General features: G+C 37.8%; 1 protein-coding gene and 1 pseudogene across 1 annotated transcript; one reads left to right on the forward strand and one right to left on the reverse strand.

Annotated features, from left to right (window-relative positions):
* Position 1: 1 nt before the first annotated feature.
* Positions 2–5008, forward strand: LOC113066171 (uncharacterized). The gene is made up of 5 exons (XM_026237895.1): positions 2–984; positions 1494–1572; positions 2270–2314; positions 2445–2581; positions 2968–5008. Exons 2-5 carry the CDS (start codon positions 1512–1514, stop codon positions 4393–4395), a joined length of 1671 nt encoding a protein of 556 aa, XP_026093680.1. The 5' UTR covers positions 2–984; positions 1494–1511; the 3' UTR covers positions 4396–5008.
* Positions 5009–5273: 265 nt separating this feature from the next.
* Positions 5274–6935, reverse strand: LOC113065910 (adiponectin-like; annotated as a pseudogene).
* Positions 6936–20259: the final 13324 nt, after the last annotated feature.

Here is a 20259-nt window from a genome sequence, read left to right on the forward strand (position 1 = left end):
TTCCCAAGGCTGAAATCTGTTTCTAGTCCTGATTGTAGGTTTTTGCACATTCCTGAACACCTGTAAGGGTGCATAATTACACATGCAATCCACTGTTTGCGTGAAGCACAGATGTTTTACGCTCCGACATTTTTCTCGCAAATATATCTGAACAGACATCATAATCTGTTATAATTCAAGTCAGGTAATTAGAAAAAGACATAAATTTATTTCAAACAGGGTTTTATTCGTGAACGATCACTTGTTATATAATTCTGCGCAGTGGGAATATGGATTGTGCTGGTGCTTTGCAGATGTTCTTATGACATACTTCTCCATAACGGTTTTGCCCTGTTTGCTACAGTTGACGGTTCAGTGCATTTAGACACAATACCCACTAGATTAGTTAAATCTCTGTTATTCTGAAGATAACAGAATGGCCATGTACTCAGCAATGTAAAGACAAGTATAGTAAATTCCCAACCCTGAAGTTATTACATAAAACCCACTCTCAAGTCTCAGGGCATCAAAGATGTAGCTAAGTTTTTGTTTCTTAATTTTGGAACAGATTTGGAAAAATTTAGCATGACATCACTTGCTCACCAGTGGATCCTCTGCAGTGAATGGGTGCCATCAGAATGAGAGTCTAAACAGCTGATGAAAACATCTAAATTGTATTTAATTTTCTAAAAAAAAAAAAATGTCGAAACCTTTTAAACAGTAAACAGTTTATAGTTGCAACTGATAGGCTGTCTTGCTGGGCCAGAGAGGCCCAATCATAGAGTCGGAAGCAGCATCTATTCAGCCCTATGGGATGCACCTTTCTTGTTTTTAATTATCACGGTTGGGTTTAAATTGTGGCCAGGTTCTCAACTGTGGCCCAGTTGGTGTACAGGGGTTTGTTGAGACTGTATTTGCCTACACGAGGGGATTGGCTCACCTTCCCTTCCAGTCGGTCAGCTGTAGAGCTGAACTTCAACTTCACATCATCACATCCTAACACAGGTAAGACAGAGCTAAAACCCTCTTGTATGTCCTTTCTTTTGTCTGATCATAAAGCAAATGCACATTTCTATATTTCAAAAACCCATATAGTTACTTTTAACAATATGCAGATGTGCCCCAAATGTTACTATGTTAACTGTTCTAAAACCTTTTTTAGCAATTAAATGATCATAAAATCATTTTTTAAATTGTACTACATTTAAGAAAATATTTCAAACTCTTCGTGTTTGAAAAAGTTGCAAGCTGCACAAGCAAAATACTGACATTGACAGGAACATGGCAAGACCCTGTAAAAAGCATAAAATTACATGTTGAATGTGAAAATTATATGTTTCTTTGTAAACAGGCATTTGTAGCAGGTAAAAACCAATAATTTGCAGGTAATCAAAGTTTCTTGTCAATTCTTTCTACATGTAAAATTTGCACTTTTTTTTCTAATTTGATCAATTCCTCTCAGAATTGTATATACTGTATATATAATTTCTGTAAATAATTTTGTTTATCCAAAGGAATCAGGAAGATTAAGAATGGCTTGTTTAAGAGGATCTTCTGTCTTCCATGTGTTGCTAGCAACATTATTATTACCAGGTGAGACTTGTAGATTATTGTTTGTCTTATCTTCTGAGCTAAATTTCCCAAAAAGCCCTGTAAACAAGGGGGTATCAAGTTTCTGAGGGCCAGGTCTTTGATTTTTGCTCTGCAACTGGTGAAATTATTAACAGTTGTCAGCAGAACTCGAGTGCACCAGGTTTCCAGATGTGGCAGCAGTTTACAAGCTGTTCAAAAAGTAAACCTGCTGATACTCTAAAAGAGCAACATTTTCTTTACCTCCCTCGTACAAAACACTGAGATCTTCCGTTCAGCTAAAGCCATCCGTGATCCACTCGTTCCCATTCCACATCTCCTTCAAAGAGATAAAATGGAAAAAGGATGTCATATATTTTTCTGACACTAGGATAATTAAGTTCACCTGTAGTTACAGAGGATCCATTCCTTTGTAGATTTTATAGTGTTTGCTTGTAGACAAGCACGGTTCTTGCGGCCCCCTGCTGCCAGGCATCAAAGTGCTGATGTGTGCAGTTTGAAGATTCATTTCCTACAATACCCTCTATATTACCACCTTCCCTTTCCCCCAAAACCTGTAAAACTGCATCCTGCTGCTCTCAGCTCATTGGACCTTTTACTGTCTGTAAGCAGTTTTTACTCTTATCTTTGACAAAATGCAACATCTGGTTGAGACTTGAAACCCCTATTTTTCTCTCTCTCTACTCTTCTCCTCAAACAGATTTTCTCTTGGCTGGACCTGTAACCCGGCATTTAAAAGGAGACAGTAAGTATGGCTTGTTTACCTGTTTTGTAAGCTTCTTTATAGAGTCCCAATTCATTCATCTGTTGTATAGCTACCATATAATCAGAATGTTAGATTTGCACAATGAAGTAACACATAGTGTTTCTGCCAGAAGGAAGTGATGAAAGGGCAGGCATTGAAGCAGGTCCAAAACTAATCCGCAACAGGAGAAACATCAGCTGGTACAAGCAGCACTCTGACTTCTGGAGCTGGTACAAATACTTCACTGACAATGGGAACCAAGAGGGAGTGAGTACAGCGTATTATGAACCAAATAGGACAACATAGCACACTATAAGAATTATCTATAAGAATCTATAAGAATTGTTAATTTTAGCAAAGGTAAATCTTAAGGATGAACAATATATCCGTAACACGTTGGCCCGTAACTTTAATACCAGGAAATCTCTTGTGGATGATTAATTTATGCATTTAGCAGACGCTTTTATCCAAAGTGACTTACAGTGCATTCGGGCTATCAATTTTTACCTATCATGTATTCCCGGGGAATCGAACCCCAAACCTTGTACTTGATACCGCAAGGAGACAGTAAGTTTGATTGAGGTTACATATGTGTTTTGTGTTGGCTGTATAACCCAAGTACTTAATTGAAATAATTTGTCATCACTTTTCAGGTTGCAGAGCTGGATCGTGTCTATCTTGCATACTTACAGAACAAGAATCGTGCTGAGGCAGGTCGTTCCTACAAGCTGTACCTGAAGCACCTAAGCGACATCTACAAATCTTGTGCCGAGTCTGATGACCCAAACTGTGTGGCCTCGTACACCAACAGACCCAAACCTAAAGCTGAGGCACCAGTGCCTGCCCCAGTCAAGGCTTGTGACCCTTACAGAGACCCATATTGCTTGTACTCGAAGGGATACTCATATTACCCATACATGGCTCCGGGCCCAGCTTCTGTCAAAGCACCTGCACCTGCCCCAGTTAAAGCCCCAGCCTACATCCACACCCCTGTGGCGAAAGATCCACGTTCTGCTTACTACTACTACTCTCCGTTGGTGCAACCCTTCCTGTCAGCTGAGCAAAGGGCTGAGCTGTTGCGAATCTGTGACGCTGAGGATGTCGAGTGTCTTCAGTACCACCTCCGTGCTGCTTACGGATACAAGCCTGCTGTTGCCTCGGCCCCATCCTACGCCCATCTCAGCTGTGACCCTAAGACCGATCCTCACTGCGTCCCCCATTTGGTCCAGAAGGCACCATCTGGTCTGTACCTGCGTTATCCCCATTGTGACCCTCGAGTTGACCCATACTGTGCTTATGCTGCTGCTCTGGCATCCTCACAAAATCTCGAAGCCCCATCTTCTGGCTTGGAGAGACCCTGCAACCCTCTCTACGATGATAACTGCAACCCTCTGACAGCCACAAGGTACGGCAGCTTGGCTCCTGAAGATCTGAAGGACAAGCACACCTCTGTAGCCAGTGCCATGAGGGCACCTCCAAGCCCTCGTCAAGACCCTTATGCCATGTACCGAGATGCATATGCTGGGGCTGACCTGCGAAGACACATGCCTACACAATTCCAGCCTCTAAGGCACCAACTGGAGGAACCTCAACATCCTTTGGGACCTCCTGGGAAGACCAAAGAGGGATATGACTGTTTCATCGGGTATGATGAAGAGTGTTTCCCACTGGGTTCCCAAAACGAGCACCGTCCTGCTGTGCACAGACAGCCGTCCGACTCAACCGAAGCCTACGAGCCCCACCTGAATGCCGATGGATCCAGAAATGGAGTAATTGAACCTGATCCTGACTGCGACCCGGAGTACGACAGAAACTGCCGTTTGCGCCGCTACGAACCTGAAGTGGCTGAAACCGCCAGTCCATCACCTCAAGAGGAGCCAGCCCAGGAGGAATCCCACCGTGAGGAGGACCCTCAGTATAGAGAAGACTCCTACCCTGCGGCCCCAGGCTACAACCAGCAGCAATACGAGCAATACATGAGTGGACAAGAGGATCCATATGCCGGATTTGGCCCCCAGGAACCAGGAGCGACTAGTTTTCAGGATGTCCTAAGAGGATACGGTGGTCGGTATCCTGGCTAGGATGACCACCGTGCCTACAATGGAGACTACAGAAAGAAATAAATACCTGTGACAATGTATGCCAAGAATAGTAGGTCAGGACTGAAGGGTTTTATTTGTAGATGAATATTAGAGGCACACTTGAAGAAAAGGTGCACACATCAGTTTCACAGGATTTCACTTGGTTCGCTCAAAATATATTTCGAGAGCTGCTGAAAATGTCCTAGCTCTGGAGTTTGACAGCACTTGTATAGGAATAAAATATTTGATTCTTATCATTTCTTTCTGATTCTTTTAACCAATGTGACCTGATTGTGTTTTGCAGCATCTCTAGGAGGGATAGTCTACTAGAGGAGCACTTGAAATAGCTCTTTGTATTATTTTAGAGGGAAAATTACACAAAACAAAGTATGTAAAAGGTGAAAAGTGTACTTAAATATACTGTAAATTCTCCCATTTGGCTTTTTCTTTGTAAATTCACCAAAAAGTTTCCCTTCAAATGGATATTTAATGATCTTCTGGGACACTTGCTTATTTGTATTCTTTTGTTAAATCGCCAAATTGATGCTTTGCGATTTGTTTGCATATTTGTAAGATGTTTTTCTTTGGGAATGTTCTAAATAAAAGCTTTAAAGATATTGAGCTCTTTTTATTTGCAAATGCATAATTACTATTGACAAACTAGCTAATTTAAAAAATAAGTTTTTCTACTAATTACAATAAAGTACCATTATTTTGAAAAACTGTAGTAGAAATTGTTGTTGTCCATATTTTATTGGACTATCACAGACAAGTTAATTATTATGCAATAATTATTATTTCACCCTACTGTCATTCACAGAGCAATGCTATACTAAAACTGATTAATTATCTCTCTGTTCAACACACATAAAATAATCTGCACCAAAGCAGCATAAAAATACATATTTAATGACAAGCACCCATCATTTACTGCTTCCACAGTTGGTAAACTTGATAATTTAAAAAAGAAATTGTGTCACTAATGTGGCATAATTTGCATAATGTTTCAGTTAACTGTCTTGGGAGTTTAGAGAGATGCTAAAACTCTCCACAATGAAAAGGATGTTTCTTCAAAATCTAGGACACAGCCCGTTGTGCACACAGATACCTCCATTAGCCTCAGAATACTTTTAATACACATTAATAAATATAAACACTCAACAGCTGTCATGCTATTTTGGTTCATTAAAAACTATGCCATACAAATGGCGATTAAAGAGATGCTGAAAAATCACAAGTCTCTAATCTAAATAAAATATAATTATAAGGTAATAGGTCAGCACGTATGATGGTATATACTGTACCTTGAACATTGATTAAAATATCTGCGAGTATGAAGCCAGTGAAGGTGGAGTCGTTGTTGGTATCTGCATAAATCCCTGCATCAAATATGTCATCATACAACTGTAGCCAAACCTCATCTCCAGCAGACAGATTTAAAATCACCCCTTCGGAGGCTTGATCCAGATTTCCGTTGTGGAACTAGCCACAGTCCGGCCATTTTTATACCTAGCTACCTTGGTGTCCTTCTCATTGATGGTAAGATGATATGTAAAGTAGAAGATCCCAGGGATGGCACAACGAAACTTACCAGATATGTCTTCGTAGTGGTGCTGGTCATTGTAGAAGGTTTTAGTGAAGCGGATGGGAGCCCAATTAGCTGGGCTGGTTTTACCTTTGAGCCCCATGCTAAAAGCAGAGCGGTAAGAAAAGGAACCCTCTCCTCTTTCTCCTTTCAGACCGGGGTTTCCAGGAAATCCTCTTTTTCTTAGAGGTCCCATGTCCCCTGCTTCACCTGGCTCTCCATCCGGTTCTTTGGGGTCTTGACAAGGATAACTGAATTTATTAAGATTTTTGCAGACAAACCATTTATTTTGTTGACTGAGAAGAATCCATAAATCTAAATTTAAGTTTTATTTATAATTTTTTTTAAGAATGTTTCTTCAGGTTCAGCAGGTCGGTTTGACTAATTTAGTTTTTTAGTTGTTGGGAATACTGGTGATGTTTTTCTTGATAATTACGGGTCATGGACAGGCCTGCTGACATGAGTGGACAACATTTTTACAATTTCCATAACTGCAATATTTGCAGGTCAAATAGAAACATTTTATGATGCATTTTATGTCCATTTTTCAATTATCCTCTGAGTGAATTTACACTTATACATTTGTCAGCCACTCTTTGTTATTTTAAGCAGATTTTTTGTTGTTTATCATAGTGTGAATTTTGATCAGCTGTACTGAATCCAATTAGGGTTCATTTAGATATTATTATTAGATATTAAAGTGTGGTTTAAATGTCCAAATGCCTTCATTGGGCACTCAATACTCAATTAAAAAGTCTGTAAATAAATCACCTGAATCTCCAATATCTCCCTTTTCTCCCTCACACCCATCACATCCATCCTGCCCGGGGATGCCATCAAAACCTGGGGTCCCAGGAATACCCCTCATCCAGCCGGTACAAGGTTCCCTGCCGTCCTGGCTGCCATTACTACATAAAGCACATCTATCTGTGCAGTCTTCACTGTAACAGCCATGTGATCAATCTGTTGTGTAAAAACGAAAAAGCTATTAGAAAAAGATTTTTATGAGTAAACAATCATGCTTTGTCCTACCTGGTCATAAACAGTGTGTCATTACAGTCTTTTGTGTGTCCCACTATCAGACTGAGATAAGAAATTATGAGAGTTTTTATTTATTGTTGATGATTCATTGCTGCTGCTGCGTGCTAGTCAGTTTAATGCGCACTTTGTGTGAATAGCTATGTTATTATCTCATAACTCTAGAAGCTTTCTGAACATTGTTATAGATATCTGCTTATTTACGGAAGGTAAAGGACTAAATTACTGCCTAGTTACCTAGAAAGACCCATTTAATCAGCGCTCTAGTCATACAATTTAGCAAAATAGAGCTGCTAGCATAAGAGCAGGAGGAACTTAAATGTAATCATGGGGCGCCACCTTGTGGCTCAAATAATGTTGTATCAAGAGCTCAAAGGGCTCCAGACACATAAAGGCAGAGATGAATAAGATAAAATGGGTAAAAATAATAATTTTAATTCACAAAAGATGATTTACATATATAATATAAATATATAATATATAAATATAATATTACAAAATATTTCAAATAAATGCTAAATGGCATTTTTCTTCACTATTTCTGTTCATTGACACATCCATTTTGAATGTAATTCTGCTGTTTGAACCACAGTCAAGGCAGGCTGGTTTATAATCATAATGCTACCTCATGTTTTGATAAGGTTAGCACAATAGAGCTTACTGGACATGACAATTTCATCATAATAATGCATACTGTTGTTACATACCTATTACTGCAACATTTCTCCAGGTCTTAATAAGGACTCTCAGAGTTAATTAGACGCTTCATTAAAACATGAAACCATTAGATATGAAGGGAGTTCTCTATCCTCTGCTGTAAAAGGTCAGTGTTCATCTCGCACAGCTCCCTGTGCTGTACCTGACACTTCACTGGAATAATTGTATTACTTGTACTGATAATAAAATGCCAACATATTTTGGTTAAACGATGTTTTGCTGAAATGTCATGACTATGAATTATCGTCCTCCTATTTCACCTTTGAATCAGCACCATCGATCTACTATTGTGTTTGTTTAAGCGGATATCATGTGTGAGCACAATGAACACATTAGGTGTTGTGAGAGCAAAAAAAGACTATTAATTTAGAGTCATACATATGCAGGGGAACTATTAACCCATTAAAGGCTTCTACATTATGAACATAATCAAAACTTTGCTGAGAAACTTGTACACAAACTACCAGATGTCTTCTGTCATTTCAATGATAGTTCATACTTTTTTCAGTAAGTAAATCTATCTATCTAAAAATGTGAGTATCACATATGATACATTTGGAGACCATTTATTTGTACATTCCCTATTCAACATTGTATTGCATTACATGGCCAAAAAGTCAGTTAAAAGTACTATTTGGTCATATAAAATCAGAAAATGCAACAAACTGCATATTTTTGCTCAGTTACAAATACTCTGCATAAAACATTTTCTTACAGAGGGAGGTCCTTTGATTTAACCTTTTTTTTTGTAGTCAATACATTATCATGTTGACCATGTTGTACAAAAGAATGAAAAAAGCATATATTTGCATAATTTATTAATGCAACCAAATACAAAATATGCTGATTTGCCCTCTTTTCCAGTTTTAAATACAACAACCTTTAAACCTTAATGACTATAAACTAAGCAATAGTGTTAGAGGAAACATTTATGCTACAGAAGTTTAATTTTGTGAAACAAAGAGAGGGAAACTCTAATGTTCTAGAGCATTAAATGTAAGTTAAGTAACATGCCAAGTAATTAACCTATTTTTCTTTACAAGAAGTAAGTTCAGAGACCTAAAGGAGATTCATTATTGAACCAGTCAGCTTCTGCAAGCACAAGTAGCAAGCATGTGCAGGGAAAGTCATCAATGAGATCATTCAGGGCACATGCACATTAATCAGTGTCAAAATGAAAACAAGTATGCATCGGTTACCATGGACACAAATGAGGAATCTGGGTTTCAGCCCAATGGTTCAAAAGGTATTCGAAGAAAAAGCCCTGTGAACAACTTGAATGGTAGAAGGCAAACCAAATAGGCTTATCTTACCACTGCAGAGCTTTGCAATATGCACAGTTGGAGTCATTTCGTGGCTGCTTGTTTGCAGCTCTAATAGGATACCTCTGGAATTGGATTATAGAGGTAATAGGGGAATAATATTGTGAGGGGTTTATTACTATTATGACAGCTTCGTTCAGGAGGGAAAAATATACAGTTACAGTTGAAAATGGGTTTTCATGACGTCTCGTGCTTCAAAATAAATGGTTTAAATGCATAACTTTGAATGAATATCGTTGGAGGTAGAAAGTTGTCTGGCTGAAGTTTGAGGAAAAGCTCCTATAGCCTGTCAAAGTCCAACTCTCTCTCACTGAAGACATTTCGGCAAAGATGTTAGCTCAAACAGAGTACACTACTGGATAAACATTATAGCCCAATGACCCCTCAATCCCCTTAATCACAAATGGGGATGAAATAATGAAAATTAAGGAAATTTCATTTTATGCCAGTGAACATAACGTTTGATCAAGTAACCTGTTCTGTACGTTCATCTTCCATACCGCTAATAATCTTAATGAAAGCCTCTGTAAACAGTCACCTCTGAACTCTATACATCTGAGCAGTGGCGGCTCCAGACATTTTTGATTGGGGGGGCAATGGGGGGGTCCTGGTCTTTTCAAGGGGGGTCTCATGAAAACCAACAAAAAATACAGTGGACATGGCTAATAACTGCATATTTCTGCTACTAAACAACAAAAACACCTTTGCAATGTAAACAAATGACAGGCTACATTTGTTATTCATATCCTTCACACTGCACTTTCATGTCAGGTATATTATGCATTTTTATTGACATTGATATTTTTACATTTATTTCCAGATAGATATTATTGAGTTTACAGGCTAAAGTGGTCTTGCTGTTGTAAACACTGTTGCTATTGTAGAAAAAATATTTGCATCACATTTAAAATCTGAATTGTTTTTATTTTTATAATGATAATTCAGAGAATGAGAAAATCTGAATAAACCTTACCAGTGTTGTGATAATTATTTTTACGTGTTAAAAATAAATAAGTACTATAATATAATAAAAGTTTATTCAAATAACATAAAAAAGACCAGACCCCTCGATGCCTGTGAAACTTTTCTCCCTCAAACAGCACGCTAGTGTTACTTCTACACTACAGGCTACACACAGCAATATAAACAACGTATCTGCATGTTCTCACATCACATAGTTCTTGTAAAATAATAATAAGTAAATAAACACCAAAATCACTTCGCTGAGAATGAAACACCACTTACCAGCTGCCACGATGTTGAAAATATCCTCTAGCAATTAAAAAATGCGCGTGCAGCATGAGGAATATTCCCGGTTGGATGAGGTCGTAGTCAGGTGAACGGCCATCATGTTGGTCATTTTATTTACGGCTAAATTATTATTAATAAATTGTACTAATATTATGATTGGGCGTGGGCAGGCATTCACAAAAGTTTATGTTATTACAAAAAAAAAATTTTGAGGAAATTTTGCTTTGACAAAAGGGCACTTAAGGGGCAAAGGAGCAGGTGCTCAAGTGAACCGGCTCTTTCGGACAATTCGATCAAATAAACCAGCTGAAAAAAAAAATGGTTCACCGGTTCTTTTGCGCTCGATGTAATGCCGTCATTGGCGATGATTGCCCTTCATTCAAGCCTTCAGTTTACCCGCGCTTATAACATTTGCACAGAATCAGTTCAGAATCAATCACCAAAAGAATCAGTTCGGTTCAGATGCGCTCTGTGTCAGTCTGCTTCGCGCTGAATCACGCATGCGCAGTTATCATCAGCTCATCGGTTCTCGAATCGGACGCGTCCGACAGAAACGGTTCTCGGTTCAGTGTATGAATAAATGTCGAAATGATTATTATTTATTATTGTTCTGCGTAGTTTGAAGAGAAACATTTTGGATCTTTATCCCGAATATATATATTTTTTAATCAGGAAGAGGCTGGGGGGTCAAATGGGGGGTCAAGGCATTTTTTGGCAGGGTCTTGAGACCCCCCAAGACCCCCCCTGGCGCCGCCGGTGCATCTGAGAGGCTTAGCCACAAGATAAGCTGACCAAATTTCAGAAATGAAAACCAGGCATACGCTATTACTAGTTCAGCACCTAATATATAATTGAACTTATTTTCCTCCCTGTATGTTCTGTCTTTACCTTGTACTAGCAGCTTGACAGACAGCTAACAGCCTCAATGAACTTAATAATTTGAAATTTTTTTCTGTTAGAAGACGAGGACGAGTCACAATAAATGGGAACTGTCTCCAGAAAACAAAGATGTCCGGTCGTCCTAACATATGACTATGAGGATTGCAACTGTGCTGGCTTTTAATGAAGATTTATGGCAGCACGGCTGATCATTTCTCAAAGTCCAGGTATTAATTTTTTTGTGAAAAACATTCAGATGAAACATCATTCAAACCCTGGAGAGCAGAAGAAAGTGAATACACTATGATTCTCTGCATTCTTCCTTTGTATTTAGGGTATGTTTATTACAGTTCGTTAGGTGAGAGGTGTCTTGAGTGCAGGACTCACTAACACATCAGATGACTACACTGTGATGTGGATGCTGCATTAAAAGCACCGCTGGGTCAATAGATTTTATTGCTGGGATATGAGAGGCCATGGGCAGATCTTCCTTTGGCCTTAAAGCACATGAATCATCATAAAGGAGAGTAACAGGGGAAGGTCTGACTGACAAGCCGGAAAATTATTAGATTATTTTTTAAGATGCCCCATGAACATTTTCAAATACACTTTTACTTTCCTGTCAAACTGCAACCTTAAAACACGCCACACACACACACACACACACACACACACACACACACACATAGAGAGATTTTCTTTTGTGATGTTTTTTTTTGCATGTACAACATTGGGCTGTGTACAGATGGGACAGGTCCAGACAGTCCATGACACTCCTCCTCTTCCCACAGCAGGCCTTCCAAGCAGACTTCGCTTGATGGATGGCTTTTATTTTGCTGTCAGCATTTAACTATTTTGTTGTTTATCTTATTATCTTCTGCAGATACACTGTCATTTATCTAAGCTACCACATTTATAATTTCATTAGATAATGATTTTTAATTACCTTTTTTTTAAGAGTTTCCAGTTAAAATGTTTTTTTATTTTTTATTATTAAATTTAAAATATTTTATGTTTAGGCATGTTTTTGTAGAATTAATTTACATAAATTAATGTTTATTTCATTCTATATTTAGATTTCAGGTCAACACTAGTGAACATTTACTACAGAATCCAAAATGAATTATATATTTGAGCCATATTTGTTTGCATTTCAAGAACTTCAACAAAAAAAGTGGAAATTTGTTCATTTTTTCTACCTCAGTTTTATTAAACAAAAAGACGACCTCATAAAGATTCTAGTCTTGTTTATCATTATGCATGTTTTTAATTGGTTTTAAACCATCTAATCCACAAAGACACAGTTTGCATTGATTTAGTTGGAAATGACATATCTAGGGATTTGTCTCAATATCTGATCATTCGAATTTGTCAGAAGTTACATAAAATAGTGAGCAGCTGTAATCTTCATAGTCAGTGGAGATGCCTGAGGTCTGAGAGTGTGTGAGAAAGAAAGGAAAGCTGCGTCTCAAGAGACTACTTCCTCTTTGACAGATGAATCAAGTCCCTGCATCCTCTCCTAGGGCAGTGCACACTCTCTTCAGATGATGCTATCAGACTTTCTTGACCTTTGACACACACTCAGTCCATCTGTCATCCCACCACCATTCTCCTTTGAACACCCATAAGAGTGCACTTTCTTTTATATTTCTACTGGAGAAAGCAAGAAGCTTGCTGACCATAAGGCCCTGTAATGCATTTGTGCATTGTGATGATCTGCCAAACAGCGCTTCCTTACAGCTGAAACTCAAGAGCTGCCTTCAGGCGCATAGTTTCACCCATATCCCAGGAGTCCTGTCACTTAAACTATTTTCTTTAGTACTGAGCACCAAGGGAAGGAAGTGTTTAACAATTCTTATTACTGATTGCCTACTACATGATTTTGGCTCAGTTAAAAAGTAAACTTTCAAATGAAATCTTTTGGCAACTGACGACAGATGGGTTTGACGCCAGAAGCCACTCAGGAATCACAGGCTCAAAGGGAAGCATATGAGTGCGTGACATAAATGCAAAGTATCTTTCATTGGACAACCTCCCTTGATAACATGAACATCTGTGCGCAATACTGTTAGCTGATTCATCATGATCGGATGATCTCCTAGAGGAAATTAACTGCAGGGTAAATATCATAGCGCAGAATGTCCCTTCAAATCTTCTCTCGATGAAGTTCTGCAGTGGAATTACACATCTTATTAAGACAAAAACAAGAGCTGTTGAATATGTACAGCACATCTATAATTATCATTTTATGATTGAAGTAATATACTGGAAATCACATTTTTCAATAGCGTGCATTTTATGTAAATTCACACAGTTATATAATCAGTGTTATTGTTAAAAAACACTAGTACAAAATCATTTTTGTATGAAATAAAGCTGAAATAAAATAAATGTAAATATTAGAAGGAAAAAACATGAACTTAAGAAAGCTTAAATTTGAGTCATTTTGTGACTTTCTATTTAGAACATTTTTAAGTAATTTAAGTACAACTTAAACTTCATATATATATATATATATATATATATATATATATATATATATATATATATATATATATATATATATATATATATATATATATATATTAGACTTTATAAATAAGATAAATAAAAATAAACCTTTCAGGGCAACATTTCTAATTTTCATTTAAAAACTAAAATGATTAAACTTATTAAAATATGAAAATATGAATAAATTTGACTAATGAATAATCCTAAATAACAATTTATTTTTACACTTTTTGCATATGTGACCATAATTTGTAATGATTCACATACCTTTAACTTTTCTAATAAAAAAAAATACAGTTAAATGAAATTCAGTTGATTTCAATTATAGTTTTTACCATTCAAATTGCAGTTCTGCGTACTCCCTCAGCAAAATTGAAATGTTAATTTAGGAACTTTAAATTCATGTCTGACTGAAGCACAGACCTGTATTAGTTACAATGACCACTGCAGTGACACAGAATGCTTAAATCGGCCCTTCTCACAATATGTTAATCACAGTTGCTGCAATCGTAATCTTGATTATTTTTTCGATTGCTTGTGCAGTCCTACATCTGGCTATTTATCAGGTGAAGTTGCTGGTGTTGCGGGAGCTGACAGGTCTTCCCTAGAGCCACGGCCTGCTGCACTGCTAGCAGCACTACAGAGATTTACCTTTAAAAATATATAAGCAAGAGAGAGGATAGAGCTGCTCAGAATGGAAGAGCATGATCCTCCCTTATCTCCATCTTCATGACCATCCCTACAGCAAGGTCAGTGGCTGATTGTGATGAATGGATAAAGAAGCGATGACAAAAAACTATGCTGTCAAGCTCTTAGCAGATGCTGTGATCTATCTATGCCATCTAGGGGACAGTGGACTGCATATAGGATACTGAAGCTGAGCAAATATTCTGCTTGAATGCTAAAGAAACTTCCTTTAAAAAAAACGTATTATGACTTTCTCCTCTAAAGAAGACATGAAAGTCGGAGCTGGGAAGAAAACACTTTTTAGTAGCATAATACAATTTAAACCCAATTTGTCTGACAGGCTCTGTACTTAAACAAGGATGGCAGCTCAATACATGTATTAAATAAAATCTATGCAAACACATCTGTGGATTTACAGAACAATGTTGATTGATGACAATAAAATCCATTATTTATTTCAGAAACAGGGCGTCCAGGTGGACAGGCTCACAGCTGCCTCGGTCAAAGCATGTGTTCTCCCTTTGGGCAACGTCTGCCATGTCTGACAGCATATGTGGCAGACACTGCCAGGGCTGATGTGTCACCGATGAAATATAAATAAAGTAGAAGCTCAGAATAGATAGAAGAACAGATTTTACCCAGCTGCCAATTAACACTGGACACCAGAAGCCTGAGATTGTGAGTGTAACAAATAACGGTCTTTAAAAATGAAAAGCCGTAGTTTTATTTGAAAATTAAAATTCCGTCATTATTTACTCAACCTCATGTTGTTCCAAACACATTATTTCTATTGAAAAATTTGAATAATATGAAAGTCCAACACCGCCAGGACTTTTCAAGGTTTTTATAACTTTGTTTGTTTGCATCTGTTCAAATAGACTTTGCATTAGTGGTGGGGACTTTTCAGTAACTCTTTCTGCAAGTTACACCAATACACCAGTAGGTGGCGACAAGCGACTGACTATTTTTATGAATTAGTTATATGGAACCAGTCAACCAATTAGTTAAAAAAAGGTTGACTTATTCATCATGAACAACCATTTATTGAGTGAGTCACTGTATGTACCCTGAGTATAAGTCGCATTAGTCCAAAAATATGTCATGATGAGGAAAAAAACATATATTAGTCGCACTGGACTATAAATCGCATTTATTTAGAACCAGGAGAAAACATTACCGTTACCAGCCGCGAGAGGGCGCTCTATGTCTTCAGTGTAGACTACAGGAGCACTGAGCAGCATAGAGCGCCCTCTCGCGGCTGTAGACGGTAATGTTTTCTCTTGGTTCATTTCCCTTAGTTCATTTCTCTCGGTTCATGTCAAATTAATTTTGATAAATAAGTCGCACCCACTGATCTATATATATTATAGATCAGTGGTCACACCTGACTATAAGTCGCAGGACCAGCCAAACTATGAAAAAAGTGCGACTTATAGTCCGGAAAATACAGTAGTTGCACATCTTGTATTTTGAATGTTGCACATCTTTTGCAGTTGTTATGAACATGACATGATGTTCTAAAAATGCAGTGCTTAGTTCAACGAGGTCTCCAGACCTTGCTTTTTTGCACAAAACATAAAAATGTGCTCTGATTGAAAGGTCCCTATGGCTTACGCACATCTTTTGAAGATCCTTACAATGATAAAACACTATTGTCTGTGTGATATTACTTTAATAGCTCTTGCACTGACCACTTTCACTGTCACCCCCCCCCCCCCGGTATCCATGGTAACTACTGTATAAAATATAGTTATACGGAAAACTTGTTTAAAAAAAATACAGTTTTGGAATGACTCCTTTTTAGGTCAGCTGTCCCTTTAAAAGAATGACCAAAATAGAATTCCTACTCCAGCAAACCGCAGCAAACTGAGTATAGTGGAATCTTCTAGAGATTCTGATTACAGAACAACTATAAGAGCCCAGAGCTCACAGCAGCAGGTGCACAATGCAACTACAGTTTATTGTACTAATCAAGCCCTAATATGTTTTGGGAACAATACCATTTACACCATTAAACAGATGATAGCCAAGGGATGGGGTTTGGGACATATCTGGGCCGAGTAAAATAAAATGAAATGGGCGATAAGGATAAAGGGCACGTGTAATGAATCATACAGGACAGGTAATTCATCCTAACTCCATGGGCTGTGCTAATGAACACTGGGAGGCCATGCATCCCAGTAGACCTCTCTGCTTTTTATGAGCATTCCCACCACCTTCACCTCTCTCTCTCATTTCCTTCCTTTAATGGGATTTGTGGCTCCCTTTCAGAAAAAGAGATCCCACGCTGAACCTCATACATGCACATAGACCAGAAATATAGTGATCAATAGAGCTATTCAGCAATTTTCAGTCTGAGAGGGTTCTGTGTGTGAGTCTTTTGTCTACTAACTCAATCCAATGAAATCTATTTCCATAGATACCTTGAGTCTTAAACTTGAGTTACAGAAAACTGCAGCATTTTTCTCTAACAACATCTAGAGATTTTGAGAAACTGTAGAAATTGCAGCAGCTGACCAAGCACTCACTCATACAACCAGTCCATGAATGTCAGTGCAGATTTACTGTCACGCTGTTATAAAATATAGATGACTTTATAAACTGCTTAAAATACTTTATAAAGGGCAAGGCATGCAAACAAGACACTGACGACTGGTGAAAAAAAAATGAGAAAAATGCATTTTGTAAATTGCCAGTGAACAGAATAGAGACCCGGTTATGTCATTTTTTCAGTTAGTGACAGCTGGAATAACGAGGTGTTAGCTTTTCTATTTGGTATGCGTTCTAACCTTTCCCTCGCTCTCCATATTTCTCTCTCTCTCTACCCTGGGGCTGTTTTAGGAAAGTAGACACCATTTCACTTTTTCAGGGTCCATTTCCCTAGAGCCATTGCCCTTATGACAACTGTTATCGGAGGAATCTAGTGAAATATTGAGCTGTAGAATGGCTTGCACAGGTATACCTGTTTTTATCACTTTTTAATACGCATATTAGCGATTCCCCAATGAGGATTCAACCGAACTGCATGAGGAATATCTAGGCCCATATAGACAGGACATACACAGTGAGGGCTTGACTGACGAACTCCCTGGCCACCGCTTCACTCTGTGGACTTTCTTCATAAATATTTAGTGCAGGAGAGATGGAGAGCAAGGAACTGCAGTCTGGTCATATCGATTACATCTAATTCTTGCAGCTGGGTGAGTTTTTCTGCTTTTTCAGGTTGAGATCATGCAAAATCTGAGATAAGTTGGAGGCCCCAGGGTTAGGTCACATTTCCATGCAGGTATTTACTGAATTATGCAAAGACGGAAAAGAATATCATAGAAAAACCATGATCATGAATAAATCATGAATAATATTAATAAGGGATGGTAATGGGTGGAGGTATAAATGAGAAATGACTGACTGTACCATGAGAGTTCAGCAAAAGCAAATAATTCAGAAAAAAGATAGGAGAGTCATGGATATTGTTTGCTAACAGGAAGCAAGTTTATATTCATATATCATATGAAGGCTGAGCAAATGAATATGATGATGACCCTGCACACATCAGGATGGTGTCTTCAGCGATGCAACATCTAGATTGCATTGTGTTCAAATTATGGATGAAGTTATGAAAATGGCCTCTCTTTCTGATGAACATATTTGAAGATGAATTTTAGATGATGCAAACAGTCACCGAGGTTTCCCAAGATCCCAAACAGTGCTTCTTTATTTCAAACCTTCAAATGATTGTTCCATTGACATTGCTCCATTTATGTTGCAAATATTCATAGAAGGTCTCAGCAGACCACGGAGACACTAAGAGTTTATTAACTGGATATCAACACAGGTACTGACATCCAGAAATAGCCTCCATGCCTCATTTGTTCCAATGAAAATCTCATTTACCCGTTTTTCCTCGCATACTGTTTTGCTAATTACTTAATGACTCTAATGAATTTTCTTTTCTCTTCCCACAACCATTCACCCCCTCCTTCCTCAACAGACCCCAGATGTTGGACCACTGAGACGCAGCTGCTGCATTCTCTGCCTGAGAAACTTTTTAATGATGAACCCAGGGGCGGATTCCCCAGATGATCTGCTGCTCACTACACTCATGTTAAACATGAACCGAAGGTCATTTGATAGAGAGATGCGAGAGAGACAAGAGAGAAGAGGAATGAGGGAAAGTCTATACATCCATTAGTTGAGTTGAGTCTTGCTAACCTCTCCACTTCACGCTTCATCTCCATGCAAAGCCACATTTTTGAAGTCTGGTTTCACAGACTGCATTTTTAAATTGCTCATTTAGAGAAGTGAAGGCTGTCTAGACAAAATTTAAAGTGACCAATCACAGTTTTATTTTTATGTGCCATTTAGGAGTGGGATTATCTGAAACAAATTACACTCAAGTGATATAATTTGCCATTTATTACTTAATTTATAATTAATTTATAATTTATAAAAAAACTTTTATTCATGTTTTTAAAACTGACATTTATGTGTAATTATTATTTCTTTAACTTTACTTCTCTTAATTACCAATGTGGTGAAATATGCTATCAAATAAATAAAAATCCTTATTGTACATTAAAGTTCTTTATAGTTCTCTTTGCATTCATCTTGAATAACACACATGAGAGGCTATTTTCTATGAAATACAGCTTCATCTACTGAAAATGGAAAAAAAAAGAACTGTCCAGAACTGTCAAGATTTACGTTTTAGGAACATTACAAACAGAAAATGTTACCAAAAAAAAAAAAATAATAATCTAACAGCAATGTTACAATATTTTTTTGCTTCTTCAGCTGAAATGATGCTAAAACATACCTCACCATTTGCCTCTTTTTGTCACTCTCCCCCGCTCTTATTGACTGTGTTCGATCAATTAACACAGAAACAGTAATAAGGGGTGTAAAGCCTGCTGAATCTGCAGAAATTGTGCTGAGTTCAGTCTAAGAAGTCCAGTTTGGTCACATCAGGTTATGAGTTATGGTCCCAGCTGACCACGCAGTCTACCAGCTTTATCTGGACTCATTATTACTGGACTGCAGTGGAGGGAAAGGACACAGCAAGCTTTGGTCTTTCTGCGACAGCAGAGCGTTAAATCCTTTGCTACAGCCATTCAAACAGTATTACTGCATACGTACAAACAAATATTTGTCACATAATGAGAAAACACATACATGGAAAGCTATTATTATGAACAATTGAGAACAAGCAGTTCTAATGCAGTTTTTTTTAAAGAGGGTGCATAGGAAGTTTACTTTTTACATTTGCAAATTTGCAGTTTAGGTACATCTAAAAGAACAGTAACCTGGCATCTTTTAGTGATAAAATCACCCTATTGTGTTCGTTTATAAAGATATTGGGCCTCACAACCTTTCAGAAAACTTGCTCAAAGGTAACTGGAAAGTGATCGATATGTTGGTTTTTGCCCTCCAGCATCCAAAGGGGGTCATCATCTAAAATCATTGAACAGACTCATCTTTACAGTAACTCTCAACATCTCCCCTCAAACCACTGTCTTCTCACTCAATAAATCATGTGACCACAGGACCAATGGCAACACTGTATGTATTCAGTACACATTATTCTTACAAAAAACAAAAAAACAAACAAAAAAAAAAATACAGAAAAAAACAGACTGAATGACAGGCTGAATTGATTTATCAAAGTAGAATTATTAATCATGTTCTGCCTTTCCTCTGAGTCAGAAGCATGAACAGCCACACAAAGATGGACACTCAGATTAAGAGGAAAGCAGCAGTGCACCCACACCAATGTCACATCTCCACCACCAACACCTGCAATTCACATCAGGCTGCAGTAAACGATCAAATGCGACATGATAAATCATTAAATTTCAGAAAGGTAACACACCAAAA

Source organism: Carassius auratus, chromosome 49, assembly GCF_003368295.1.
Source record: "Carassius auratus strain Wakin chromosome 49, ASM336829v1, whole genome shotgun sequence".
NCBI classification, from domain to species: Eukaryota; Metazoa; Chordata; class Actinopteri; order Cypriniformes; family Cyprinidae; genus Carassius; species Carassius auratus.